General features: G+C 54.8%; 1 protein-coding gene across 1 annotated transcript in view; it reads right to left on the bottom strand.

Annotated features, from left to right (window-relative positions):
* Positions 1–1580: 1580 nt before the first annotated feature.
* Positions 1581–13153, bottom strand: part of Mgat5b (alpha-1,6-mannosylglycoprotein 6-beta-N-acetylglucosaminyltransferase B) — a 66736-nt gene continuing 55163 nt past the window's right edge. Inside the window, exons 12-17 of the mRNA XM_055592541.1 lie at positions 12276–12431; positions 10817–10963; positions 10584–10700; positions 5335–5409; positions 3379–3635; positions 1581–3056 (exon numbers count right to left, since the gene is read on the bottom strand). Coding sequence (XP_055448516.1) covers positions 2858–3056; positions 3379–3635; positions 5335–5409; positions 10584–10700; positions 10817–10963; positions 12276–12431 — 951 coding nt within the window. The 3' untranslated portion in view covers positions 1581–2857. The remainder of the gene's footprint in view (positions 3057–3378; positions 3636–5334; positions 5410–10583; positions 10701–10816; positions 10964–12275; positions 12432–13153) is intronic.

Here is a 13153-nt window from a genome sequence, read left to right as displayed (position 1 = left end):
TCATTCATTATTATTAATTATTTCCCTGAGCCAAGGCAAGCGGGAGGCAGGGCCCCCGCTCAGCCCCGAGCACTCGCATTGCTGTCAAATGCTGGGACAAACACATGGAGCTCTAACACTTGAGTTGCTACCCGTAGGGGCTCCAGTGAGGCTGGCCATGGGCCCCGACTGGGAGGGGCCGAAGCAAAGCAAGCTTTCACACTGTAGTGTGCCCCCGCCATGGCCAGGGTGAAGATTCTGGCCGCCTGACTGACACTTGCAAAATTCCTCCAAATCTCACACTCTCCCTGTTCCCCACTCCACCATGAGCTCCTGGGAGGCTCTGCTCCGGCTGGCTGGGGATAGGGCTCTGCAACAGGGGAACCCCTGGCTTTGATCCCTCCCCCCACCCCACCCCTGCCCCGGTGCTGAATAAAACTGCTGGTGATGTCGCACACCTGTAATCCCAGCACTGGGTGGAGGCAGGAGGATCAGAACTTCAAAGTCATCCTTTGCTGCATAGGGAGTTTGAAGCTAGCCTGGGCTATGTAAGACCCCCATCTGGGTGTGTGTGTGTGTGTGTATGTGTATATATATATAAAGTAATTAAGCAGGATAACCATCAGCATATTGGAAACACCTCTAGCACCCACCTGATCTAGCCCAGTGATTCGCAAAGCTCAGTCCACAGCACAGCAGTGGCCCCAGCTCCTGGGAGCCCATTGGAGGAAGACTCAGGCGCCCCTGCCACTCACATCCGGTAGACCCTGGGCGGCTGAGCTTCAGAAGCTGCGATGCTGGTGACCAAGATGGGGCAGAGCGAGTTCTGCTGGCCTAGAGCGGGGCTGGTCTACTTTGTGCTGCTTCTGGTGCCATGGGTCAGTTCTCTTGACGGCTCTTCTCTGTGTGGAGGTTGGGTGTGAGGTGTGAGGTGTGAGTGAAGCTGACCTGCCTAACCTGCATCCTGTGATTACATCCACTGGCTGCCAGGTGACCGGCCTTCCCCCAACTCAGGATGTGACATGTCTGGGCGGTTTCAGGGAATAAAGCCGCCCCTGTGGAGAATCCCTGGCTGGAAGGAGGTCTCTGACTGTTGAACGTCTCCATGTATTTGAGCCACATTACAAAACCCCAGATCTAGGTTCTCATGGCAGCTCTGAAATGGTCCGGATGTTACATGCCATGTGACCTGGGGTGTTAACTCTCTGGGCCTCTGTTTGCTCACCTGTGACACAGGGGCAGGACGGCATACACCGGATAGGCTGCACTGGGAACATCACAGTCCCAAAGTCCTGCACACAGTGAACTCCGAGAAGCGCCAGTACGTCTCTGATGGGGAACCTCAAGCTCTTCTCTCTGGCCTCACACCTCTACATTCTGCTGGAAGGCCAGAATGGTGGGTATGGCAGGACACACTGACAAGAGGGTGCTGTGGTCACAGAGCTGTGAGGACTTCCGGGTGCAGGCAGCACCTCATTCTCCAGCTCCTAGTGCCATGTTCCATCAACCCAGAGCAGTGTCTGGGGACCCCAGCCAGCCCGCCCTATGCTGGGTGAGCCCTGGGGGTTCCAGGAAAAGACAAAAAAAATATTTCCTCTTTGTCATCTCACATCCCAATAAAATATTTATTTCAAGAAATAAATCTTAAAAAAAAAAAAAAAAGAGAGAAAGAGAGAAGAGTGTCTCTATTGCTTTCCTCTGTCAGATCCTTGGACCCACAGGTCACTTGCTGCCCTGGGTTCTGCTGCCACAGGGGCCAACCAGGCCAGGGGGCACCGCCAAGGCCCATGCAGGACGGCCCTTTCTACAACTGTCTGGGCCCAGAGGCCTGCTCTCATGAGGCTGGGGGCGGGCCATACATGAGCAATGGCAGTGTTCCTGGAGGCCTGGCTGGACTGGGCAGGCCCTGGGGTGGGAGAGGGAAAGGCTACCCTGGACTGGAGGTGGGCATGCCACACAGAGATGGGTACTGAAGTCTGAGTGTCCTGAAGTGTCCTGAGGCTGGGGAAGCAGGGGGGATGGGGCAAGGACAGGGTCTAGATGGGTGGGAGCCATGGGAGGTCTGGTGGAGCCGAGAGTACTATGGGTGGAATGTCAGCCCAGCCCGGCTGGCATGAGACGCTGAAGGGTTGGTTGGATGTGGTGTCAGAGCCTGCAGAAGATGCCGTGGTGGGATCTGGGCCTGTTATCAGAGGCTAGACTGGAGATGGCCCCTGGAGGGAGCAGAGATGGAGACTGTGGACCAGTCCCAGGTCATGCCAGAACTGGGTCTCAGAAGCGTCCCAAAGTGAAGCCCACTGGAGGAAGCAGGAGTGAGGAACAGGGAGGGGGGACTAGGAGGAGGGCAGATTCCCCCACCCCCTGCCAGCCTCCCTGAGTTCTCTGTCCTTTTTTCACCCCGTACATCTTCAGGGGGGCCATACTGGCCCTGCATAAATTGTTGCCTCATAAGAGGGTGTGGCCCTCACAGCAAGTGTGGATGTGGTCTGTCCCCATCCCTTGACCACTCTGGGAACACGGCCACATTTCCAGCCTTGTGGATCAGAAAGCCTATCCTGGGCCCAAGGATGGCCAGGGCCATGTCTCTAACTGGTCCAGACCCCAGAAATCAAGGGGCCGCCATTCACAGGCTCCGGGGCCCGCTGGACAGGTAGGTCAGCCCACCTGCGTGGCCTCAAGTCCTGCGGTGAAGCAAGGAGCCCCCCTAGGATGGAGCTGCGGGTTTGGAGCTCCTCGGTCTCCTCTTCCCACCCTTGGCCAGGGGAGGCTGCAGCCAGGAGACTGCTCAGTGAGCATGGCTGGAGCTCAGGAAAGTGCTGGTGCTTGCCAACCGCAGGTGGGCAGGAGCTGGGCAGGTGGCGGCCAGGGCGGTCCGGCCTCACAGGCAGCCCTGGCACAAGGCCACCTGGCCCTTGCGGAAGTCACGGCAGGGGCAGAGCCTCTGGTACTTGGTGCTCGCGCCGGCACAGCTGAAGAGCAGCGGCTCTTTCTGTAGGTAGCACTCCTGGCCGGGTTGGGCAAAGGCGGGGTACAAGTGATGCATCTCCCACTCTGTGCTGTCACAGGGCACCTTCAGCCTGCAAAGGGGCATCGGCACAGGAGGGTGACAGCTGGCCCCAGCCTGGCATGGCCCAACCCCTCCCTGGACCAGGGAAGAAACCACTTTGATTCCACCTGTCAGAGCTCAGAGAAGCTATGGGCCTGGTGAGGCTGAAGTTTTGGTAAGCCAGCCTGAGAGATGCCCACAGAGGCTGGCCAGGGGACAGTAGAGGAGGAAGAGGGCAGGCCAGAGGGATAGCTTGTTATGGGTTTCTCTTGCCAATTCAAAAGCATTAAACTCCCATCTACTGGGAAGCCAGGCAGGTGGGAAGGTGGGGACACGGGCAGGCGCGCACTCACTTGAGGAATGCATCTTGGCTGTTGAGGAAGGGGAAGAATGAAGGCTCGCAGACCAGCCCGTGGTCCAGGCAGGCGTCCGTGCAGGCCCTTCCAGGGGCTGCCAGCCAGGCTCGCAGAGAGTGGGTCGGGGGCCAAGCTCCTGGAACCGAGCTGATATTCTGGGCCCACTCGAGATGAGTGGCATTGGGAGCTAAGACAAAGGGACTCTGGGAGGTGCGGGCCCCTGGTGGGACTGGGCTTGGACCTGCACAGAAGTCCTGTCAAGAAAAGAGAAATGGCTCAGTGGCTTAAGAGCACTGTCTGCTCTTCCAGAGTTCAATTCCCAACAACCACATGGTAGCTCACAACCATCCATAATGTGGTCTGAGCCACTGCTGGGTGCTTACTGAATGCCAAGCGGCCTCAAGCATTATTCCCATAACACCAAGTAGCCCATAGAATGGATGGATCCTAATTACTGTACATAAGAGCCGAAGCAGGCCATATGCCAGGGACTCACAACTGGACGGCAGAGGCGAGCTTTGACTCATACTTGTTCAGGAGCTGTCTCTCCTGGATGACCTCACTTCTGGGGTCAGATTTAGGGCTTCAACCTGAGGCCCGTGAGCCCTGCTCAGCGTGGGGACAGGGCCTGTGTCTGACACTCTTTTCAGCAGCCCTATGTCCTAGCAAGTACCATTTCTGTGAGCTTTGAGGCCATCTGCTTTGGTGCTGAGGTGTGGGTGCGGAGCCCTACGTCTGTGGCTCTGCCCTTGAGCCCCTCACTATGACCCCCACTGGGTCTTTCTGGGGCCTCAGATTCCCATCCATAGACAGCTCAGAAGCAGTGTCCAGGTCCTAATGCTTGTGGCCAGACAAGGTTCAAAGACATACGTGACATCTTCTGCCTAAATCTAACAGCCAGAGCATTCATCCCCAAGTCTTGCAGCCCCATCTCCCATCCGGAGTCTGACAGAGCACAGCCCAGGCTACCTGCAGCTTGTGGCAACTCAGATCACAGGGTTCAGGCAGGTCTCCTGACCTGCGCTTCACTGGTGAGCTTCTGCGCATTCTGAGGGGGCCCAGAAGAAGATGGCTGCCTGTCAGAGCCTCTCTGAGGCTTGCCCACTGGGGCTGCATGGCATGGCTGGAACTACAAAGAGCAGGCCTCCCCCCTACCCCACTCCCGCTTCTCAAGGCAGACCTCTACACTAGTGCCTGTCTCCCTGATTCCACTGAGGGTGGGGAACAGGAGTAGTGGAAGTTATGTTAGGTAAACATTTTTTGTTTTAATCCCAGGTGTGGTGTGGGGTATGGGCTGCTTTAGACTGACCACAGCAGCAGACTATTTGCCTCGTGCAGGCTCTGAGAGGGCTGTGATCTTTACCAGCTGCAGATAGTTTAAGTTTGAGGACTCTGGAGAGGGAATAAAGGCCAGAGCCTGGGGGTGGGGTGGGGGCTCCGAGAAAGAGGAATGCTGACGCTCCCTCTTCACCTCCCCCCACTGCTCCCGGTTGCTGTTGATTCAGTTTGAAGTTGGAGATATTCTGGAACGAAGATTGGACTTGCCCCAAGAAACCCATGACCGTAACCAGCAAGAAGTGACTAAAGAGAACTATGCCCGCTTTCCCCACTAACCTTCTTTCTCTCCTACCTGGTGTTGGGGTGGTGAAAGGGATTGGGGTGAAGAAGGGAGAAAGATATAAGAAAACCCAATAAAATAGATTTAAAGAAATAAGCACCTACAAGCAGGGACTATTGTCCTATTAGCTCAGTTATCAAAGCCAGAAATGATTTAAAAAAGACTAGTTTCTGTTCTCCGGGTCCGTGAGGTAGGGTCTGGGTTGGTATCCATGACGGTTGGACCCCAGGCCCCAGATGCCCGCTGCGGGGTGCAGTCTACCTAAACCTCGGCACCAGCACGGCGCCAGCACAGTGCCAGCGAGTCCCTGGGGCAGAGCACACAGGGTGGCCTACCTGGTGCTGGATGTAGGCCTGGATCCGTTCCAGCATCCCTGCGCAGGTGTACTCATAGGGCAGGTAAGGGTCTACCTGTGGAAGAGATATGCAGAGGGACCCAGGTTGGCACTCTCAGCCCAGAAAGCAGCCAAACAGCCACCTGGCCCCTGTGGTAGCTCACACTGCCTGTTCCCAGATTACCCTCAGAGGAGTAGGCTTAGACTCCACAGAGTCCGATCCTCAGGCCCTGCCTATCTCCGGGCTTCAGCTCTCTCTGCTGCCCCACTCCTCTCTCCTCTTTGCAAAGCCCAACACTTCATCTCCTCTCAGGCATCACCCACCCCTGAGCTGTTCTGAGCCTACCCATTCCTGGATGGGGAATGTTTCTCAGTGGCTCTTAGCACCCTAGCAGTCCTCTCCTAGCACAGGCTAGCTCCTGAGTCACCATTTCCTGTTCATTCTCCATCTCCTGCATGAGCCCGCAAAGCCATCAGAGGCGAGACTGTGACTTGTCCACCCCTGAGCCCCTCTGGCCTGGCACAATACCTGGCACACAGCCAGTCATGCATGAAGAAGCACCTGCCCCCACCCCGTATCCCACACAAGATGCAGAGCATTCACAGAGGAGCACAAGGCATTCACACATATCAGGTGGACAGACAAGACGAACATTACATCCTGCCCAGGCACACGGCTACGTAAGATGGACACCCCCAAAGTAAGGTCCTGAGGATTCTGTGCAAAATGTCCAGAAGGCACACACACACAGCAACCTAGTCTCAGCAGATGGGTGGAAGAAGGGCATAGGAACCTGGCAGAAAAGCCGGGCGTGCTGGCATGTGCCTCTAAACCCAGCTTCTGGGTGGGGCAGGAGGCAGGGGAGCCCTGAAGCGCACTGGTCAGCCAGCCCAGCCACCTGGATGAGAGACCCTGACTCAAAAAATGAAGGTAGAGGCTGGGGCAACAGCTCAGTAGCCAAGAGCACTTGTTGCTCTTGCGCAGGACCTGGGTTAGACTCTCAGCACCCACATGGTGGGGTGAGGGCTAGCCATCGCTAACTACAGTTCTGGGGGAGCCACCACCCTCTTCTGACTTCTGCAGGGACCAGGGGCATGTACATGATACGCATACGTATGTGCAGGTAGAACCCTCACACACACAAAATAAATATAGAAAAGTGATTCCGTTAAAACAAACAAACAAACAAACAAACGAAGGTGGAGATTAAGAGAGAAAAGATGGCTGAGCGTGGTGGCAAACACTTTTTATCCCCGCATTGGGGAGGCAGAGGTAGGCAGATCTTTAAGTCTGAGGCCAGCCTGGTCTACAAAGCGAGTCTCAGGACAGCAAGGGCTACACAGACAAACCCTGTCTCAAAAAAACAAAAAACCCAACAAAAACAAAAAAAAGGAAAGATGCTTGATGTTGACCTTTGACCTCCACATAACCTCCACATAAACACGTGCCGGTACACATACCGTGCAACCTCCTCATAGAATCCACACAACATATACACAAAGCTCACAAAGTACACAATATATATATATATAGCAATCTGTGCAACACACACACCACACACAATACACATAATAAACAGCACACACAATAAGCAGGAAACACACACACGTGCACATACAAATGATAGAGAAGCCAGCAGAACATAGAGAAGTGAGGAGGTCAGAGGGCACCTGCCACCTCCATCCTTCTAACTGCTCTGCCCTTGCTGCTACCTCAGCCTTCTGGCCCAGAAGGTCAGGTAGCGGAACAGCAATGTCTGGACGCTGACTGACCCAGCTGTGGCTCTGAGGAAAGGTATTGCAGTCTTGGCCTCTCCACACCCTGATTGTCACCATCACTGTGCCTGTCTCCTGGCGATGCCATTTCGTGTCAACAATCAGCAGTAGAACTGGACAGCGTTGCCCAAGCCTGTGTCCACCCTCCTCATCAGGACAGGGACATCAGAACCCCTATGCTAGGCTCCGCCTCCGAGCCCTTCACTATGCCCACAAGCCAGGAGTCCACCCTTGACACTATGAGGCTCCCAGGGGGGATAAAAGCCACAAATACCTTTGAGACCCAATCAGAGCTTCTATAGTTACGGAGCTGGAGTGTTGCAGATGTGGTGAAATCACCCTAAGCTGTCTTTTGTCCCCCTATAGGCCACTCCCCGAGGCCTACCTCTGTGTCTGACCTAACATCCCTGTGACTATGACATGAAAGCTTTTGGAATGCACACCTCAAGACAGACCCAAAAGCTAAGAATGGCATCAGCCCGTGCTTTTCAAGGCCCCACCCATCCCATCTGACAGTTCTGCCAAGGTATCTGAAGGGTGCTGAGCCATGCTTTTCTGTGTTGTCACTATAGAGGCTTTCATGGAACTGCCACCACCTTGGAACATAATCTTTGGGGTAACGTGAATCCATGTTCTCAGGCCAACGTCACTCACATTTGGTTCCAGAATAAACAATCTCTCAGAGGTGAGCGTTGTGTTCTGTGTCAACAGTATCCAAGCAACCCCAAGAGGTGGCCCCTGCTCTCTTTGCCTCTCAAAGCAATGTCACTCTTCTGACCTGTCCTAGGACTAACTGCCAGACATTATGTGTAGGTTTCCTCACCCCGAGGCCACATCCAGCTACCATGCCACTCTGCCCACCAGCACCACCTTCTCAGACCTACCCTTCCCACAGTCCTGTCCCACCCTGCTCTGTTTTCTATGCTGATGGCCTGGGGCAACTGAGCAGGAACGCCCACACTCAGAACAGTGTTCACAGAGCCACTGAGCCATGGTCTCAGATGCCTCTTGGGGCTTGTGGGGAAAGGTTTGAAAACAGGGCAAGAGATTTCCCTCCACATGACGCTCCTCTGCTTCAGAGTGCCAGCAAACAGTCCCCGTCCCTCAGCCCCCGTCACCCGCAATTCAAAGGTCCCCTGTGGTGGTCCCCTGTGGTAAGGGGCATCCCCAGACAGCCCAGACAGCCTGTCTGAAGCATCTGCCTGGGACAGCAGCCAGAGATTACCCCACTGGGCCAAATTACAGGAGTGCTGTCATCTATCTGTCAGCACAAGTCCTACAGAAACGGATGATGTGGGAGGTCATGCGGAGGTAGCACCTCGCGTCCTGTCCTCTCACTGGGAACAGCCCCCTCTGGACTGTGTCCACAGGCAGCGGCCACAGCCCAGGCCTGTGTTTTCTTCAGGGTGGTGTGTGCCAGCCTGGGAGGCCTCAGCCTCCTTGGCCAGCCTCCTGGCTCCTCTGAACGACCCACAGCTGCAACACAAGCTATTTCTGTCCTTTGGCCTCCACATTCTCCTGGGACCCAGCCAGCTGCTCCTAAGCTTGTCTTCTGAAACAAGCAGTTACCCAGGGTGCTTGTTTGAAATGCAGACTTCAGGGTCAGAGTTGGCCCTAAGGAACCAGCCCTAAGGTGGCTAGGTGAAGCTCTGTGCTGTAAGCTCCACCCCTCTCCCTCCCCTTCCCCCACACTCCCATGTCCCCACCCCCACCCCCCAGGCTCACCTGATAGTTTGGTTTTCTTCAGTCTCACTGTGTAGCCCAGGGTGGCCTGGAATTCCCAACCCTCCTGCCCTAGCTCTCCAAGAGAGTAGGGCTTTGTGTTATTTGAGCCCCTCTGGGCTAGAGGGGAAGATGGGGGCTGAGGGCTGTAGCCTCTAGCTGTTTTGGGGTCTCCTTCGGCTGGACAATACCTACTGGATTCCTTCATCCTTTTGTTATCGTTATTAACTAACAGAACTGAGCAGATGCTCATGTTAAAAAAGAAAAAGAAAGAAAGAAAAACTAGACCCAAAGAGTAAATAATAAGCCATTCTCTCCCACTGACACTGCCATCACCAGGAGTCACCAGCAGAAGTGGCTGGGTCCCCCCACAGTCACCTTGCTTTGAAGTCAAGGAAGCACAGCTCTGAGCATGTCTGTAGGTGTTCCCAGAGATGATTAAAAGGCAGAGGCACCTGCCGGGCCGGGCCCAGATGGGATGAAAGGGGGAGGAGGGCAGCATAAGCCAGCACAGCTAGATAGTCTGCTTCCTGTCCATCACATGATCTGCTCCCCTCTGCCATGCCTCCCCACCAAGGTGATGGAAGCTCGGAAACTCTCAGCGTAAAACTGTTTTTGAATAAGTTTTCTCCAGGGAAGCTGGAGAGACGGGTCAGTGGTCTGAGGACTGTTCTCGCAAGAGGTTCACAACTGTCTGTAACTCCAGTTCCAGGAGATCCCTGTGGGCACCAGACATGCACTGACATAAATGCAGGCAAAACACTAATACAAGTAAAATAAAAGGAAGCAAATCTTTGTTAAGTGTTTGATGCTCTTGCAGAGAACCTGAGTTCTCTGCAGCACCCACATCGGTGGCTAACAACTGCCTATAACTCCAACCCCCAGGGGATTTGACACCCTCTTCTGGCCTCTGAGAGCACTCATGTGCGTGCGTGCATGCGTGTGTGCGTGTGTGTGTGTGTGTGTGTGTGTGCACGAGCGTGCCTGCGTGTGTGTGCCTATAAATAGAAATAATAAAATGAATAACTTTTAAATAGAGTACGTTTTCTTGGGATGAAGCGCTGAGCATGAGGGGTGGTTAGGGGCTGTGATGGTGTCTGCTTTCTGGGTATAGCCCCCTCCTCACCCTCATTCCTCATATGCACGCACGCCAGGCCTTCCACACTCACTGAAGGAGCCCTGGTGTTCTGCTCTTGGTATTGAATGGGCCGTGCCTGGACCAGTGCTGTGAACATCAGTGTGAGACACTGGCCGGGCCCCAGCCAGGCTTGCTGAGCTAGAACCTGCAGGCAAGCCAGTGTCCCCAGAACAGCTGTATGCAGTCACAGTTCCTGACGGCTGCTGAAGGGTACAGATCTACCCACACCCATGGCAGGGCCCACCCTGAGCACACTGCTTAGCTCCTCACTTGTGCCAAGGGGGCTTGCAGGGCCTGGCCCTCCAACGTGCTCACTGAATGACCTCTGACCCACAGTTGCCAAGTAAGGGTGTGCAGGCTGTGCACTGAAGGTCAGAGGCAGCCTCACCACACGCCTACACAGCAAGTTGGGAAGTGGGGACCCACACTTCCCTTTCGAGCCCATGTGGCCCTATTCAGGGCTGCGTCTGAGCAGGAAAGGGCTGGACGCCTTTCCAACCGGCCCTGCAAGCCTGAGTTCTGTAGGAAGTTCCTTCTTCCAATCATAGGGAAGGCCCACAGCATGACGGGGTTGGAGTCCCACCGGGTGACCCACAGCATGATGGGAGTCTCACCTGGGTGTTCATGATGGCCTTGATGGCTGCTTCAAACTCATCTGAGTTGTTATAATCCACGGTCCACACGTGAGGCTTGCCAATGAAGTTCTCTGCATAGGGATGCTGGGAGAATACCTGCCCCGGACCAACAGATGGCGTCTTGAGCCCAAAGCTGGGCTGGGCTCTCTGCACCCCGAGGCTAGGTCCCCACTTCTCAGAATCCCAGATTTGGGGCAGGACCCTCTGCTCACCTCTCTGGACGTGGGCTTGCCCCGGAAGAACTCGTGGTTGAGCGAGCTGTGGGGCGGGCTGAAGCGGGACTGCAGGAAGATGCAGCCGTTGGCGATGGCCTCCAGTGGTGCTGGGCCCTCATAGGGGAATCCAAACCCTATAAAGAGCTGGAAGCAGGCAAGATGGCTCAGTGGGTAGCGGTACCTGCCACCAAGCCTGAGCTCCACCTCCACGTGGGGAACACATAAAAAACGCGCCAGGAGCTTTTTCACTTTTAAGATAAAAGTACATGCTGAGGGTTACATCCAGCTCTCTTTGCTGAGCAGCTGCCCTGGGTTTGCCAGTCGTGTGAGAACCTCAGGCTGAGCTCTGCCAGTTCAGGCCGAGCTCTGGACCACTATGCATTTGAAACCCAGTGTGCTCCTTGCATGGCTACGTTCCCTTCTGCCGAAGTAGAACTGTTTGCCTTCCGTGAAATATGTGGTCATTTCCTTGGTACCCTAGAGCCATTTACAATGCCCAGAGCCACAGGATGGAAGGAGAGAACCAACCTCTGGAAGTCGTTCTCTGACCTGGTATACATATGTCTGGCCCAGATCCCCACCAAACAAACAACAAAACAAAACAAAACAAAACAAAAGAACAAAAACTGGAGCGGGTAGGGTGAGCCAATGGTCAGGGAGGCTGGGCCACCTCAGCCCAGGATTCAGAAGCCAGAAGGTGAGGATGGCCTCAGCATTCATACGCAGCAGGGGCAGTATAGACAGATCACTGTGGGCCATGGACAGCTTTTCCCCTTCCTGGCCCTCAGTTTCCCCATTGTGAAGGGATGGTCTGATGAGGTTGTATAGATGGCCTCTCCTTGCTCTATCAAGCTGTGCTTCTGGGGAGGGAAAGGAGGAGCAAGTGTTCCCATCATGGAAATCCCAGGCTCTCAAAGGAACTTTGCTCAAGATGCTGTGACATTCATTCCATAACTGACTATACTGGTTCCATGAAGGTTCTTAATAAGGGAGTCTTGAGTCCAGAACCACTGTGTGAGGTTACCTCATCCTTCCTGCTCCCAACACACACATCTAAGAGACTCAAGAAAAGACCAGAGAGGGCCTGGTTGCTACCCGGACACTCCGGTCTCAGACAATACTCCAGGGCGAGCCACAGGGTCCTTCCCAGAGAAGCAGCTCTGGCTGCAGAGACCCAACTCTGGAGGCTTAAACAAGCAGCCAGTGAGGACTACAGCCTCTATGGAGGATCTGCTGTGTGACTGCGCGAGCTGCTTCTACAGTCTGGTCAGCCCTAGGACTCTGCTGAGACAGCCCAGATCCCACCCCCAGTCTCTCCCAGCGGAGGGCCTCCCGGCCTGCTGAACACTCTTGTGTCCTCCAGGATTCTGGATGGCAGAGCACATAGAGATGCCTAGCTGGTAGATGTCTGTCATCCACGGCTTGTGGCCTGTAGGAACAGTGGCCAGGGCCCCACCTTGGCCTTACGCAGCAGCTGCTGGAACTCAGGCTGTGGCAGGAGGCCATGGTTCTTCACAAAGGCAGGGACCTCGGGCGGCCGCTGGCTCTCGTAGTACACAGTGCCATGGATCTCCATGTACTTGTTGAGGATGGCCAAGAACTTCTCCTTGCCCTGCAGGAGGAGGAGATGATGATGACAGCCCTTCCCACACACCCACAAGGCCGAGCTGGTAGGTCAGGCACCCCTGCTCTAGGGTCAGAAGACAGGGGCTCATCTTAAGGTGATTGTTAACTTGCTGTGTAGACTTGGGGCAAAGTCCCTCTCCTCTTTGGCTCTTAAGTTTTTCATCTGTGAGTTTCAGGACTTGAACTAAAACTGAAGCATTAGGGTTAGGTTATGGCCTCGGAACTATTTCCCAAAGAAGCCCAAGGAGACACAATACTTAAATGTATCTGTGAACCTGGATACCCTGAGGACCTGTGGATCTCTCTGGAACTCCCTCACACATCCACCCACCTACCTGTCAATACAACCATCCATCTGTCTACCCACACCATGTCCATCATCCATCCATCCACCCACCCACCCACCCAGCCACCTACCCACCCATCTATCCACCCACCCATCCACCCATCCATCCATCCATCCATCCATCCATCCATCCATCCATCCACCTGTCTACCCACACCGTGTCCATCATCCATCCATCCATCCATCATCCATCCATCCATCCATCCACCCACCCATCCATCCATCATCCATCCATCATCCATCCATCCACCCATCCATCCATCATCCATCCATCCACCCATCCACCTACCCACCCATCCATACATACATCCTTCTACACACACACACACACACACACACACACACACACACACACACACACA

The sequence above is a fragment of the Psammomys obesus genome, unplaced genomic scaffold, assembly GCF_907164565.1.
Source record: "Psammomys obesus unplaced genomic scaffold, mPsaObe1.curated_primary_1811, whole genome shotgun sequence".
Classification (NCBI taxonomy): domain Eukaryota; kingdom Metazoa; phylum Chordata; class Mammalia; order Rodentia; family Muridae; genus Psammomys; species Psammomys obesus.
This window is presented reverse-complemented; position numbering and strand designations above follow the sequence as displayed.